This window comes from Sinocyclocheilus rhinocerous, unplaced genomic scaffold (assembly GCF_001515625.1).
Source record: "Sinocyclocheilus rhinocerous isolate Xijiao unplaced genomic scaffold, SAMN03320098_v1.1 scaffold1467, whole genome shotgun sequence".
Taxonomy (NCBI): Eukaryota; Metazoa; Chordata; class Actinopteri; order Cypriniformes; family Cyprinidae; genus Sinocyclocheilus; species Sinocyclocheilus rhinocerous.
Window position 1 is genome coordinate 760628 of NW_015647960.1, and position 12374 is coordinate 773001.

At 36.1% G+C, this 12374-nt stretch overlaps 1 protein-coding gene across 1 annotated transcript in view; it reads right to left on the reverse strand.

Moving 5' to 3' along the window:
- Positions 1-11605, reverse strand: part of cemip (cell migration inducing hyaluronidase 1) — a gene marked incomplete at its 5' end in the record, with an annotated part of 67409 nt that extends 55804 nt beyond the window's left edge. Inside the window, 8 exons of the mRNA XM_016513977.1 lie at positions 1762-1909; positions 3063-3184; positions 7215-7310; positions 7426-7496; positions 9126-9193; positions 9421-9700; positions 11010-11148; positions 11461-11605. Of these exons, the coding sequence (XP_016369463.1) occupies positions 1762-1909; positions 3063-3184; positions 7215-7310; positions 7426-7496; positions 9126-9193; positions 9421-9700; positions 11010-11148; positions 11461-11605 (1069 nt within the window). The remainder of the gene's footprint in view (positions 1-1761; positions 1910-3062; positions 3185-7214; positions 7311-7425; positions 7497-9125; positions 9194-9420; positions 9701-11009; positions 11149-11460) is intronic.
- Between the last annotated feature and the right edge of the window lie 769 nt (positions 11606-12374).

Genomic DNA, 12374 nt, shown 5'->3' on the forward strand with positions numbered 1-12374 from the left:
CTATCATACACCCGGCGCAATGCGGCACCAGGCGCGACGCAAGTGTTTTTTGCTAGCTTCAGCCTGATGCAGTTGTCATTTTCACGACCTGCGCCACGTTGTTTAAAAAGCAAATGCATTTGCACTCATTTGTGCGCTCATGGGCGTGCTGGTCTGAAAACGAGGTGTGTTCAGGCGCATTGTTGGCACGTTGCTATTTTGAGGCAACTGAAATAGACTGCGCCATTGACCAACTAAAACCTGGTCTAAAGTCTGGCGCAATTTTTTATGTTTTTTTTTTGTTATTTAAAGATTATTATTGTGTACATAAATATATAAATGCCTACATGTCATAATGGATAGTCTTTGCATGTATCAGAATTACGTGCACGAGCAGATCCGTTCCCTCACTAGAGAAGCCCTCCATTTTTCCGCTTGTAAATTCCGCCGTGTAAATAGCGAATCCGCCATGGCGCAAGCGCAACTGGCTTTTAAAGGGAATGGTACTCAGAACAGAGACTCTGATTGGTTTATGGCACGTTACGCCCAAAACACACCCATTACTCATTAAGAGAATAGGGACAACCCTTTTAGACCATGCGCCGGGTGCGCCGACCATTTTTCCCGTCGTTAAACTAGCAAAAGTGGATTCGGACATGCCCTAAGCACAAATGCGCCGTGCACTTTAGACCATGCACTTAGATCGTTAAAATAGGGCCCCAAAGGTTTCACAAATAATTTATGAAGTCTATCTCACATATCATGCCCGTTAAACAGAATAAAACAGATGGGAAATATATATTGATCAAATAACTGCAGCCTTGGTGAGCATTAAAGACTTCAAAATCATAAAAAAAAAATAATAATTCTGACCCCAAACTTTTAAACAGTAGTGTAATGTGTACAACAGGGTTATTAAAGTTAACTAAAATTGAAACTATAACTAAAAACCATCTAAAACCATAAAAAAATAACATACAAAACAAAAAAAATAACAAAAAAAATAAATAAATAAATAAAATATTTCAGCTAGTTGCCAAGGCAACATTTCTATTTTTGGTTTAACTTGATGTACAAAAATAACTAAAACAGAAATAAAAATTAATAAAAACTAGTATATAAAAAAACAATGAAAAATGACAAAAACACAACAAAAATCACAAAAAAAAAATGTACTTAAAATGAAAACAGAAAATATAAACATAAAAACTGACAAAATATTAAAATATTAAATATTATTTTAATATATTAAATATATATTGTGAATAGTACCTCACTGATACAAAAATAACCTGGTGTATGAAAGGACGCCAAAACTGGAATGGATGTGATTTGTTTAAGAATGCACATTATATAGGCCAATATTATCATTTTATTATTTGTCTGATTAGGCCAGAGTTAGATGATTTTATTTTTTCACTTTTAAATGAGTAAATCCTATTCTTTGTCATTGTTTCTGCTGTGCTGTTGATTATAAGGTTGTAACACCTAATTTTACTTACAGTATAGGAAATATATAATTGTTTGGTCAAATGTAACAGCATATCCAAACGTTTGTTACGACAAAGGTAAGCAGCCGTGCCATTTGACCCTATGCATGGACAGATATGCATACTGCTGCTAATTCATTTTCATTGCATGCAAAAGAGCAGCTTGAGGTGCATTATACTAAAATCACCAATTGTGTTCTATGAAACAGAGTTGTAAATGTATTGGAGGGACATGAGTAACTGATAGAAAAGCGTTTCTCCGGAAGCCAAAAGCAGACTGCTTCAAACATACCGAGCTTGCCGCACAGGAAACGCACACGGTAGTTGTGGCAAATCCCATCCACCTGCTCTTTGTTGAGGCACACAAAGCCATACTTTCTGTCAAACTTGGAGAAGACTTCTCCTGTCATGTTGGCAGGGATGCCGTCAAGAGTTTCAGCCTGAAGGCAAAGGAAGACATTTTTAAATACAGCGAAACAGTCATTCTCTCACATACACTACCGTTCAAAAGTTTGGGTCAGTAAGATTTTTTTTTTAAGAAATTAATTATTTTATTTGGCAAGTATGCATTGATCAAAAGTGACAGTAAAGACATTTATAATGTTACAAAAGATTTCTATTTCAAATAAATGCTGTTCTTTTGAACTCAAAGAATCCTAAAGAATCCTTTTCACAAAAATATGAAGCAGCACAACTTTTTTCAACATTGATAATAATAATAAATGTGTCTTGAGCAGCAAATCAGCAAATTAGACTGATTTCTGAAGGATCGTGTGACACTGAAGACTGGAGTAATGATGCTGAAAATTCAGCTTTGCATCACAGAAATAAATTGCATTTTAAAATATATTCAAATAGAAAACAGATATTTTAAATTGTAATAATATTTCACAATATTACTGTTTTTACTATATTTTTGTTTAATCAAATAAATGCAGCCTTGGTGAGCAGAAGACACTTCTTTTAAAAACATTAAAATGACCCCAAACTTTTGAATAGTAGTGTAATGTGTACAAACATATGTGATTTATTGAAGTATGCACAATATATTGACCAATATTATCATTTTTTAATGATTATTTGTCTGATTAGTTCAATGTTATATTTTATTTTTGTCTCATTTTTTCACATTCAAAACAGTCAACATTTATTCTATGTCATTGTTTCTTCTGTGCTGGATATTATAAGGTTTTAATGCCTGATTACACGTACAATAAATAGTATTTGTGGTTTAAAAACAAAGCAAAACATTTGACCACCATACTGATTATCGGCCATAACATAAAATGTGAACATTTTGAAACTGTTCATAATTTTGATAAAAAATAAGCATTTAGTAATTTATTAAGCACACTCTCAGAAAAAAAAGGTAAAAAGCTATCATTTGGGTGGTACCCTAAGGTAGGCTACAAAAGCTAAATGGTACATCTTTATACCTTGTTTACTCATAAAAGGTGCCTATTAGTACTTCAAAAGTACATATAAGTAGATTATGAAAAGGTACCACCCTAGTGACAGTTTTGTACCTTTTTTTTCAGAGAGTGTATGTAGTAAGCAGTAAGTTAGTATTCCATTTCAAACACATGTTTTTACCTCAATATCAAGAGGGTTACTGCACGAACGCTCTGGAAAAGCTTTGTGGAGGTCGGTCAGTTTCTCCCAGTCACCTGACCCCCTCTCGTCATCGCAGTCAAACCACTCAGTCCATTCAGCCTCTAAAAAAACCACATGAACAGACACACCGATTAAAGCGCTGCCCGACAGACAGGCTCTGTGTAGATATTAGTCTCATTTACATCTTTAATCTTCCTGTTTTACCTGTCAAAGCCTATTTATGCAGAGATAATTGCAGTTCGCCCTCCCTGTTTTGCTGTCTGCATTGCCAGATCTACAGGGAGTTCAGCCAACTTTTGTTGCATTGCATTGCATTCAAATCAAACCAAACAAAATAAAAAGACAACTCTGCCATTCAATTGAAAAGATGTTCCTCCTTCACTCTCCGCTACGCTCAGGGCAGAAATCTCAAGTGTTCACGCTGTTCAGGGGATACTTGAAAATGATTAGGAGCTACGACAAATTATAAAGAGCCCTTCAATGCAAAAGAGCTCTCAGAATCCACTCCAAGAGTGTGGTGGAGAATTTACTGTGTATATGAACATGTGAAAAGTGAACTGGTGTCAGAGTGCAGTGTTGGGGGAACGCATTACAAGTAGTGTGAGTTACCTAATCAGACACACTTTATTCAAGTAACTAGTAAAGCAATGCATTACTTTTTAATTTACAAGAAAATATCCGAGTTACTTTTTTAAATAAGTAATAGAAGTTACTTTGTTTTCCAATTTATTGACTGACAGCCATCCTGACCCCATGTTGAGAGAAACCAATCTAATAAGCCAAAATGACTTTAGATAAACATAACATTTGTGTTTCTTTCTTTTTTTTATTGCTGAAAAGTGATGAACTGCAAATCAGCATATCAGAATGATTTCTGAAGGATCATGTGACACTGAAGACTGGAGTAATGATGCTGAAAATTCAGCTTTGATCACAGGAATAGATTACGTTGTTGCTAAAACCCCCTTAGCTGTTATAAATTCACTGTAAACCACTGCTTCACGGGACTTATTGCTTTTATAAAACGGTTATTCCATATACGTAGTAAGGTTTCACAAAATAAAACAGAGCAAATAAAGTGTAATGATATTAAAAAAAACTTATTCTTCCACCAAACAATGTAGTTCCTCGGAAACAGTGGTGGTTCCAACAAAGTGGTTGCCGAGAAACACACAAATGTAAACAAAGGTGTTGAGTAATTTACAACAGCTTTGAACATGGCTCAGCCAATCAGAATCAAGGACCGGAACTATCCTAAACCACGGCTTCTTGGGGCTTATTGCTTTATTTTAAAATAGATTCACAAAGAAAACAGTTATTTATAATTGTAATTCACAATATTTCAGTTTTTGTTGTATTTTGGATCAAATAAACACAACCTTGGTGAGCGTAAGAGACTTCTTTCAAAAATATTTATTATTATTTATTATTATAAATATTTAAGTATTAGATACATAACCCCCCCCCATTTTTCATAAACATAAAAAAATCTTTTTCAAACTTTTGAACAGTAGCGTATATCCAATAAAAGTTAACATTTAGGAGTGCAATAGCATATCAATGGTCTCAAAGCTAAAAGCATTCCATGGGCCCAAACTTGTTCCCGGAATTCCAGAATAAATTTCAACCACTTTTCCCCATCTGTGCACTGTAATCATACGGCAGGACTTTAATTCTACATCTAAATGAGTTCATTCTCTGCCCATAATAAGATCTTGCACACTTGTTAACTAAATTATCACTTTGGTGATGAACAAACAGATGGCATCTTCAGAATGGGGCTGTTCTGTGCGACTGTGTGATTGAGGCGCTGGTTGAGGATGTGCAGGTGTAAGTGGTGGGTTGGGTAATTAAGCTGCTGGGACTCGGGGGCGGACAGACAGACGCCACGCGGATATTAGTTAACAGCGCCGAGGATTGTGGGATATTGGGAGAGATTCTCAGGAAGATTGAGAAACTGGAGGTGGAGGGGAACCAAATATAGCATGTTGGATCCCTATGAATCCTGATTAACATCATTCACACATCATATGGGCGAAGAGTCTTCAAGATTCATTTTTGAAGCTTTATTTAATCTACTTGCACTTTGCACTATACCTTTTTTGGAAAACGGAATGCTGTATGGCTAAATTAAGATATGTGTAATTAAGAGTCCTTAGCAGCTGCTGTCTCTTCCATGCTAATTCCTGAATTTTCTTCCATTCAAATCTGAATTTTCAGTGTGACATGATCCTTCAGAAATCATTCTAATTTGCTGATTTGAGGCTCAAGAAACATTTCTGATCATTATCAATGGTGAAATCAGTTGTGCTGCTTCATATTTTTGTGGGAACAGCGATACATTGATTTTCAGGATGAATAGAATGTTCAGAATGTATTTGAAATATAGATATTTTGTAACATTCTAAAAGAGTTTTTTGTCCATCTGTAAAATACTGTAGCATTTGGCATTTTTAATGTGACATTGATATCTTCTCTTGCAGGAAAAATAACACTTGTTCTGCAAGAGCTTTTTTTTTTTAGTTTTACCAACCGCTGAGTTGCAGGTTTTTGGCCTTTTCATTTTTCTCTGCTCTCACAATGTGAAAGAGACCTTAGATTTAATGAACAATATCGCATGAATATACTACCACCGGACTACACTGTTTCTCTCCTCAAATCTTCTCTCATTTATTTTCACAGGGGCACTTTAAAGTGTCTTTTCTTCATTTTTAATCCACTAGTATCTTTGACTGTGAAAATGTCTCTAAAGTAGAGAAATGCAATAGACCCAATACCTCCTTTTTAATCAGTCAATACAACGGAAAATGTCAGTCACTCTTTTTAAAATTCAGTAAATGGTGGAACAAATCTTCTGAAGTCATGTGATCACATTGTGTGATTGACATTTTGATCTGTTATTTTATGGTGCTTTTTTGTCCATTTCAGAGCCTAACAGTCTCTATTATGCTGACCCTACACTGTCATTTTTATTTATTATATATAAAATATACAAAAATATTTGTAATAAAGTGAAAGTGAAAGTGAAAAGTGAAAGTGACGTGACATGTGGCCAAGTATGGTGACCCATACTTGGAATTAGTGCTCTGCATTTAACCCATCCAAAGTGCACACATATAATACATTTACATATTTATTTGTAATAAAACAGATTTTAATATAATATGAAATTATATAAATGGATTGAATTGAACATAATTGTAATAAATTTACAAATTATATTTATTTCTTATATAATAAACTATAATATATTTTAATATATGTTGATAAATTGAATATAATTATAATGTTAATGTACATATCAGTTCCCCTTCAGGAACTCGAGCTGCGTCCGAAGACACTACGGGAACGCCCCCAGCGTGACCGTGCTCTGAATCACATGTGTAATCAGTCCAATGGAAGGGCGAGACGTCATAGGCGGGTGACGTAGCGACCAGGACCTATGACGTCTCGCCCTTCCATTGGACTGATTACACATGTGATTCAGAGCACGGTCACGCTGGGGGCGTTCCCGTAGTGTCTTCGGATGCAGCGTCTCGTTCCCTTCGGGGAACCATGGTTACATATGTAACCTGGAGACGATTTATTTCTTATATAATAAAATAAAATATAAATAATAATTTCAATATTATATAAATTATATTTATAATTATTATATTTTTGAAAACATTAAAATTTTTGTGGAAACTGACAATTTTGAATATTTTGATGACAAAGTTCAAAGGAACAGCATTTATTTGAACATTATAAATGATCAATTTAATGCATCTTTCCTTTATAAAAGTATTATCTTCATGCAAAGATTTTCCTCTCGCAAAGATAATATGCCTTCATAAGACTTGAAATATACATTATGATGCTTTTATGCAGTTTTTTTTGTTGTAGTTGCTGCTGTTTTGAAAGTTAACAGCCCCTATTCTGCTAAACTTCTCCTTTTGTGCTCCATGGATGATAAAATACACCAAGAGAGTGAGTAAATAAAAAAAATAATACAATTTTTTGAGTGAACTATTCCATTAAGTTTTGCTGGTCCACCAGCTAGACCAACAACAAACCAGCATAAACCATCCTGGACCTGCAAACGAGTCCTGTGTGTGTGTGTTTAGTAGCAGTGGTGAAGCGTGTTTGTACCTTGAACCCACTGACTGATGGTGGTGATGGTGAAATGCTCTCCGTAACCTGAGTGAAACACCCGAGAGCTCCTGGCCTCAGACGAAGCCTTGGTTCCTGAACACACAAACACACACAAAACCCCAGCATCAGCTCGCTTTCAAGTTACTTCGTTTCCGTGCTCCTGTTTGCTTTCCATCGCTGGGCAAACAAGTGGGCAAAAGAGGCTCACCCTGATAGACGGCATGATCCTCGACCGCTGAGGACGCGTCCCCTTTGATTGTAATAAAACTCCACGGATGCCTGCAGAGAAACACACAGGACAGAGAGGAAGGTGTGTGAGGGACAAATAAGTTTGAAGAGTTGGCCATGAATAAGATGTCCCTCCTAGACAAACATTCTGACTTTCACTGCTGTAAATGATGTTGACTTATGGTGTGATTGGCGGCTCGCGCTTCTCAGAGAGGATTGGGTAATTACAACGCCAGAGTTTCCCATCAGCTCCTGCTCCACTCTGAGAGAAACAGCCCGACACCATCATCAGGACAATTTTCTTCAGCTAGACCAGACTGACAGGCCAAAGAGGTGTCGCTGCTGTCCAGTGACACCTGACGATGCAGATATTTTGGTAGAAAAGAGAGCTCAAGCTTTTTCTCAGAAGCCAAAGTGCCTCAGTACAACTCTCTGCTCAGATAGACTCCGTTTTTGTGAGGTTGTTGACATGGTCTTTTAAATGTGACCAATATTAGTGGGTCTGAAACATTTAAATGTGAGCGATTGTAAAGTTTAGGAACAAATGAGTTTCCCAGGCATCAGATGTTACACAGATTCTGGATTGTAGCTTGGGGTTTCATTAAACATTTTAATTACTCCAAAGTTGTTATCTGTCACAGCTATGCTAATACTATTCTCACAGCCAAGCTTCACTCGTGTAAACAACAATTTCATTCGAACGAGCCACAGCATTTCCTAACCGTCCCAGAGAAAAATCCCTCAGAGTTTGATGTTTTCGGTTTCATTTAAATATCAGCTTTGTCTCATATGTTACTCCTAAAATCCCACAGGAGAAAGAAAACTTAAATGAGATGATTGTTGATGCTCAGACAGAGCATACAGCTATAAATTAAAGAGATCTCTGATTTTTCATTCCTAATTCATAACGATCTGCAGCCCATTTGCAATGCTCTAGAATTCATTCTAGTAATTTTCTAGTAATGACTTTATAAATTCATGCAATTTATATTCCATAAACAGAAAGGGCTTCCCGAAACCCTGTTCCTGGAGATGGACCATCCCACAAAATGCAGTTCCAACTCTAATCAAACACACCTGAAACAGCCAATCACGCGCTGCATCCCAATTTCATTATTATCCATCCAAAATAGTACACAATCCTTTGTGCAACAGAATAAATTGCAGATTAATTAAGCTGATGATTTCAAACTGGCTTGCTGTTTGCATTTTTATGCTTTCTTTTTTTTTTAATACCCGTTTTTATATTCCAGTCAGTCAAGCACTTTGAGTTGCATTTTATGTATGAAAGCAGGAAAGGTGCTATACCAGTAAAATGCATTATTATTATGGTTTTTTCCCCACACCCTTGAGGCATATTTTATGCATTTCCATCAAACGCTTCATAAAAGTTTCCTCTAGTTTGTAAGCTCTATTAGAGTTGTGTGCAGGAAGGTAGAACTACACGGACAGGGTTTGCCCCTGATTTAGATGCTATTTCAAGAAATATATTTCACCGGTCTCAGACCAGCGGCGATGCAAAGAGGAAAATGTGAATGCAGCCAAGCTGACTGACACACGCATACCTGACTGGACCAGATTGCCCTAAATTCGGTGTCCAATTCTCAACTAATGCTAAAGCAAATTCTAGCCCGGTCATGGATAAGCAACTGTTGTTAAGTTGGAAACTGGTCATCGTACCGGAATCCGAGTCGATGGAAGTGTTGGCTACCCAGCTTAGTGAGAGCCTTTTTAGCCAGATCCTCCAGCTGTGATTCAATAACAGACGCTCATTTCTGTGATGAAAAATAGTCATAGATCAATCGCCTGTGAAGATGCCAACTTGGAAGCGCTGTTTGTTTTGACAGTCGATTTGTAATTACTGTTTTAATTCCAACCGCACATTAAAGCCATCGGTTAGTTGGTTTTGCATGATGTACTGAAGTAACAACCTTTCATCTGTCAAGAAGCAAGCATGCATTAATTAGAAATTAACTTTAAGAGCAAAAAATGTTGAGGGGAGATGGTGTCCCAATGACCTATCAGTGTGCATCACATCTCCGGTCTTGGGGTTGATGACGTGAATGATGATGCCTCTGTTGCCCCAGCTCCTTTCGAAACGGTAACTGTTCTCATTACCCTGCCCAGGATGGAGGGTTTTGTTCAGGAAAGTCCATGACAGCTTCTTTTCACCGTGGATCTCCAAGGTTCCTCCAGTTCCTACGCCAATGTACTTGCGGCCAAAATAACTGTGTTCGACCTCGCTGTCGTCAGACCTTTTTCAAAACAACAACAAATCAGATTAGCAAATCGTCCCATGCATTTAGCATTGAAGAGAATGCTTTTTAAATTCCCGATTTAAGATTGCAAATGATTCTGATATGAATTTTATTTATTTGTTTACTTGTCAGCAGCAAGGCTACTCTTACTAAACAAAAATGTAAGAGAATATACTGGAAAATATAATGTGATGTATTAAATAATACATTTCCATATATGGGAAACTAAAGATTATATTTTTCAATATACGGCAATATATGCATGGCTATATATTGATACATATAAAAATATATAGCAATTAATGCAAAAACTGCTTGAGTCAGTGAATCATTCATTAATGTGATTTGTTCAAAATTGCTGATTCATTCAGGAATTAAACAAAAGTGACTTTGTGAGTGAGTCATTGAATCATTCATTGAACCAGTTTATTCAACAATTAATTTAAACTAATAAATATTTGTATGTAAAGATTTTGGAATGACAAATTGTTTTTGCCATCTTTCTCCCTAGTGACAAGTAGGGTTGCAAAAAGGTGGACAATTTCCAGTAAATTTCAGAAACATTCCAGAAATTTTGGACATTTTCCAGGATTTTTTTGGAAAATTCCAGGGATTTTTGGAAAGTTTCCAGAAATTTACAGTAAATTTTCCACCCCTTTGCAGCCCTAGTGACAAGTAGTCTACAGTATTATGTTTTTATTTATGTAGTTATGGGAAAATTATTATGGCAATTCAAATTACCATTCAACTTCCTGTGAGGTTTGGCCAGTTCAATTCAAATTTACTGTCAAGAATTGAATGGGAGTCAATTGTCTGATTCTGAATTTAGCACAAAACCTTCAGATTTACTTAAAATGACAGGCTTAGAACATTTCTATCTGTCAAGTTCTCCAAAACTTTCTCTACTCTTTTCCAGTAAATTTCAGAAACATTCCAGAAATTTTGGAAAGTTTCCAGAAATTTACCGTAAATTTTCCACCCCTTTGCAGCCCTAGTGACAAGTAGTCTACAGTATTATGTTTTTATTTATGTAGTTATGGGAAAATTATTATGGCAATTCAAATTACCATTCAACTTCCTGTGAGGTTTGGCCAGTTCAATTCAAATTTACTGTCAAGAATTGAATGGGAGTCAATTGTCTGATTCTGAATTTAGCACAAAACCTTCAGATTTACTTAAAATGACAGGCTTAGAACATTTCTATCTGTCAAGTTCTCCAAAACTTTCTCTACTCTGTAAGTGCCTTTATGAAGGCTGCAGGAGTGCTTTAGCAGGTCTGGTGATTTTTCAAAGCCTATATTCATACCTGCCAAAGAGAGAGATGGTGAGGTTGCCTTTGTAAGGACATTCTGGACTGCCAATGTGAAGTTCACCCTTGTTCCCGATGAGGATGTGCTTAGCCCGCAGAAAAATGGGTCGACTGGAATCAGCGATCACAAGCTTCCCTAAAATGAACAAAATAATCAAACCAATCCTGATCTTTCACCCTTGATTTTCAACCAGTGAGCATGCAGGAGGTTCTCCAATTCTAGCTCTAAAAGAACAAATAGATGGTTACTTTTTGGCACGGATTGTGATGGAATTCCCCCATCAAACTCTAGAATATTCCACGCTCAGGGCGATTCGTCTGAAATGTGTTTTGATTTAAGCCTGTCACGGCTCATGTCAAGCTTGGCCTTCATCATGAGGGATGTAAATCTTCATGGCACTTTAATGTTGTGGAGATGTTTGAAAGAGGTTTTATTAGGAAGATCTACCTCCGTTGAGGATCTCGATGGAATGGACGGTCGCGGATGCGGTGAGGACGACTTTGCGGCCGTAACCGATGGTGACTCTGTGGGCTTCATTGTGTCCAGGAGTCCAGGGTTGTAGACCAGGCAACTTATCTGGACAAACTGGAAAAGATATAGACGTTTAAATGTAAATAATCACACAGAAGACCTCAAAAGAACAAGTTACGTTCGGAAATACTTTTCATTAAAAAAGAGAAATAAAACTTCCCTTGAGCTTTTGATCACCCAGAGGAACGGCTTATTGCTCTTTCATAGCTCAGGAGACTTTGGGTTATCGTGTTAAATGTCCATTTACATATCAACAGAAACAGAAGAAATGGAAATAGCTGAGTATAGAGTTTACTCTCAGAATTAAGAGTAAATTAAATAATGAAATAAATAAATATATAAAAATCACTTACATTTACAAATAAATTTAATTTGATGTTTAGCTGAAATAAAATATAAACAATAGATGAAAATCTTGAAAACGAAAATTACAAACTTATGCTGCTATGGTAACTGAAATAATTAAGCTGAAAAATTAAACATACTAAAACTAAAACTAAAACTGAAATATAAATAAAATGAACGAAAAATAAAAAAGCTAAAACAATATATAAAAAAATAGTAAAATAACAATAATTAAAAAAATTAATTAAAATGTTGATAGCACAACTGGAGAAATTGTCTTTTTTTTTCAAGAGAAGCATGAAAAGGCTTATGCAGAAATCTCCAATTGCTCTTCAATTAATTTTCTTGCTGTCTAGGCCAAACTGATGAGATATTAAAGAGATCTAATTTTTCTTACCTGAGGGAGTACTAACCCAAGTTGCAATTAAAAATGATGAATCTAGCACATGTCGCGAAGATGTTTGGGAGGATACAGTCAATTACTG